At 50.7% G+C, this 3,827-nt stretch overlaps 1 protein-coding gene across 1 annotated transcript in view; it reads left to right on the forward strand.

Moving 5' to 3' along the window:
* Positions 1-3,827, forward strand: part of LOC103251420 (ryanodine receptor 1-like) — a gene marked incomplete at its 3' end in the record, with an annotated part of 36,325 nt that overhangs the window by 8,124 nt on the left and 24,374 nt on the right. Inside the window, 3 exon segments of the mRNA XM_008050000.1 lie at positions 1,071-1,273; positions 2,475-2,649; positions 2,817-3,025. Coding sequence (XP_008048191.1) covers positions 1,071-1,273; positions 2,475-2,649; positions 2,817-3,025 — 587 coding nt within the window.

Below are 3,827 nucleotides of genomic sequence, written 5' to 3' on the forward strand. Positions count from 1 at the left end.
GCAATCCACTCACCTCAGCCTCCCAAAGGTGCAGGATTACAGGCTGAGCCACCGAGCCCGGCTGACATCCAGCTTTGACCCTAACCACTAATCTCTGGACTATGTTTACAACATGGAGTCATCCAACCAAGGACTTAGAGAACCTCTAACCTCTTCCTTAACCTGACCCCTGGCCTGTCATTGATTCCCAACCTCAGCCTTGACACTGTCCTCAACTCTCCATTTCTCAACCCTTGATCCAACCCCAATTTTTATTCCCCAGACATGCTCTGAACACTTGATTCTAAACATTGATCTTAATATTGAGCCTTAACTCCGGACTATAACTCGGACCAGTTCACTGATCCAACTTTCTCCTTTTTTTTGAGTTGGAATCTCATTCTGTCACCCAGGCTGGAGGGCAGTGGCATGCCTCTTGGCCACCGTAGCCTCAACCTGCTGGGCTCTGGTGATCCTTCCGCCTCAGCCTTCCAAGTAACTGGAACTACTGGCGAGCACTCCCATGCCCAGCTGATTTTTGTTTATTTATTGTACAGTTGAGGTCTTACCAAGTTGCCCTGACTGGTCTCGAACCCGCAGGGTCAGGCAATCCACTCGCCTCAGCCTCCCAAAGTGCTGGGATTACAAGCTGAGCCATCGAACCCGGCCCAACTTTCTCCTTCTATGCCTGTCACTATCCCTGTTCTCTGAGAACTCTGACTGCTAAAGACATGGGGGTCATGCTGTGCATGGTGGCTCACCTGGAAGGCTGAGGTGGATGGATCATCTGAGCCCAGTAGGTCAAGGTTGCAGTGGCCATGAGCGTGCCACTGCACTCCAGCCTGGGCGACAGAGTAAGACTCTGACTCCAAAAAAAGGAAAAAAAAAGACATGGGGTCTCTCTTAACAGGTCCCTCCCACCTCTCTCTGACTAGTCTGAAGTTCCTCAATTCTCCTCTAAGATCAAGAAATTGTCCTTCTTCCAACAGTCCCCCAAAGTTCTTACCCTCCTCTGGTCTTTCGCACCAACTTGATGTTTTGGGATCCAGCTCCTGCCCAGATTCTCTGACTCTACCTGGCTTCATTTGTAGGTCAAGTGGAGAACCAGTCTCGTTGGGACCGGGTGCGCATCTTCCGGGCAGAGAAATCCTATGCAGTGCAGAGTGGCCGCTGGTACTTCGAGTTCGAGGCAGTCACCACAGGCGAGATGCGAGTGGGCTGGGCAAGGCCTGAGCTGAGGCCTGATGTAGAGCTGGGAGCTGATGAGCTGGCCTATGTCTTCAATGGACACCGTGTGGGTACCTCCCTGAACTCTGCTCTGTCAGGCCCTGTGGTCCCTCCCACAACTCATATACTCTAGCCCTCCTTCTGTATGTGCCTCGCTCTGTGCCGCCTCCCTGCATCTGCTATAACACTCATCATCCATTAATCTATCCATCACTTATTCATCCATCCATCATCCATCCGTCCATCCCTCCATCCACCCATCCATCCATTATCATCCAACTATCATTCATCATCCATCCAATTATCCGTCCATCCCTCCATCCACCCATCCATCCATCCTCCATCCATCCAACCATCACCCATCCAACCATCCATCCAATCATCCATCACCCATCCATCCGTCCCTCCATCCACCCATCCATCCATCATCCCTCCATCCAACCATCCATCCTTTCATTCATCCATCCATCCATTCGCCCAACCGTCCAGCCATCATCCATCCACCCATCCATCCATCCTCCATCCATCCAACCATCACCCATCCAACCATCCATCCAATCATCCATCACCCATCCATCCATCCCTCCATTCACCCATCCATCCATCATTCCTCCATCCACCCATCCATCCATCCATCCATTCATCCATCCATCCATTCGCCCAACCATCCATCATTCATACAACCGTCCATCCATCCATCCATCACCCATCCAATCACCCATCCATCATTCATTCATCCATCCGTCCATCCATCTTTGCACCTACTTGCATGTTCTTCCTTCCCCACATCAGCTCATGTGGACCCTCAACTTTCCAATCATTTTTCTGTCCAACCATATATTCAACTTTTCCTCTCTCCATTTCATCCTCTATTCATCTATTCTGGGGAAATATATGGGCATATATGAGTCTGTATGAGGGACATTGATAGGTTCAGTGATGTGTTACTTTCCATTTCTCTGCTTGCTGCTGTCTTCAACTCCCACTACCACTGTGATGGTCTGTGTAACCCTAGCCATGACAACAGCAGAGAACCCAGGCAGAAGGGATGAGACAGAGAGATTAGTGGGGAGAGAAATTCCAGGGATCATGGATATAAATGTGGGGAAAGATAGAGGTCACTGTGGGATCATCCTCCTTCTATCCCACATGCTCTGAACCTGATGCTTTGCATGTGTGTTTTCGTGTGCCTCTTTTTTCCTGCTTCCATATCTTTCCATTTCTCTGTGTGTCTCTCTGTATCGTGTCTTCCCTGGGCCTCCCTATAGGGCCAGCGCTGGCACTTGGGCAGTGAACCGTTCGGCCGTCCCTGGCAGTCAGGCGATGTCGTCGGCTGCATGATCGACCTCACAGAGAACACCATTATCTTCACCCTCAATGGCGAGGTCCTCATGTCTGACTCAGGCTCCGAAACAGCCTTCCGGGACATTGAGATTGGGGATGGTGAGGACCGAGCCCCCCTCACCTGCCCTTTCTGGCTTTCCCTCCTCTCACCTGGCCTTGCACTGCCCTTCTGCCTGTAGTTCCCCCATCGCTTGCATGGTCTCTCCCCCATACAGCTGCCCCTGCCCACCTCCTCCCACTCCTACCCACTCATCCTCTCCCACCAGGCTTCCTGCCTGTCTGCAGCTTGGGCCCAGGCCAGGTGGGTCACCTGAACCTGGGCCAGGATGTGAGCTCCCTGCGGTTCTTTGCCATCTGCGGCCTCCAGGAAGGCTTTGAGCCATTTGCCATCAACATGCAGCGCCTGGTCACCACCTGGTTCAGCAAAAGCCTTCCCCAGTTTGAGCCTGTGCCCCTTGATCATCCCCACTATGAGGTAAGAACTAACCCACTCAATATCTTCTCCTCTGCCTCCAAAGTTCAATCTTCCCCCAATTCTCTTCCCTGAGTGTCCCCTTTCCTTCCATGTTAGCACACAAACCATGTGGAAGGGGATGTCGGGATAATGGGCTCCAGGGGCTGCCTTTTAGAGTACAGCTTTGGCAAACCACAACCTTCCTGTGCTCGAGGTGCTTCACATATAAAATAGAGAAAGACCAGTCTGGGCAACATAGTGAGGCCCTGTCTCTAAAAAATAAAAAAATTAGCCAGGCTTACTGGTGAATGCCTGTAGCCCCAGCTACTCAGGAAGCTGCGGTGGGAGGATCCCTTGAACCTGGGGGTTTGAGGTTACAGTGAGCTATGACCACACCACTGCATTCCAGCCTGGGTGACAAAGTGAAATATTAACAATAAAGTGCACTTATTTATTTAAAAATAAAAAATATACAAATATAAATAACTAAATACATAAAAGAGAGGAAAGGAAAAAACAGAAGTTGGATTAAGTGCTCCCAGTGAAAATTTCCAGTCCTTATAGCTAGTTGATCCTAGAACAAGTTTTAAAGAAATATAAATCCCGGCTGGGCTCGGTGGCTCAGCCTGTAATCCCAGCACTTTGGGAGGCCGAGGTGAGTGGATTGCCTGAGTCCGCAGGTTTGAGACCCGCCTGGGCAACTTGACGAGACCTCATCTCTACAATAAATCAAAAATTAGCTGGGCATGGTAGCACACGCCTGTAGTTCCAGCTACTTGGAAGGCTGAGGCAGAAGGATCGCCAGAACCCAGCAGGTCCAGGC

This window comes from Carlito syrichta, unplaced genomic scaffold (genome assembly GCF_000164805.1).
Source record: "Carlito syrichta isolate Samal-C Ts95f unplaced genomic scaffold, Tarsius_syrichta-2.0.1 Scaffold142888, whole genome shotgun sequence".
Lineage (NCBI taxonomy): Eukaryota > Metazoa > Chordata > Mammalia > Primates > Tarsiidae > Carlito > Carlito syrichta.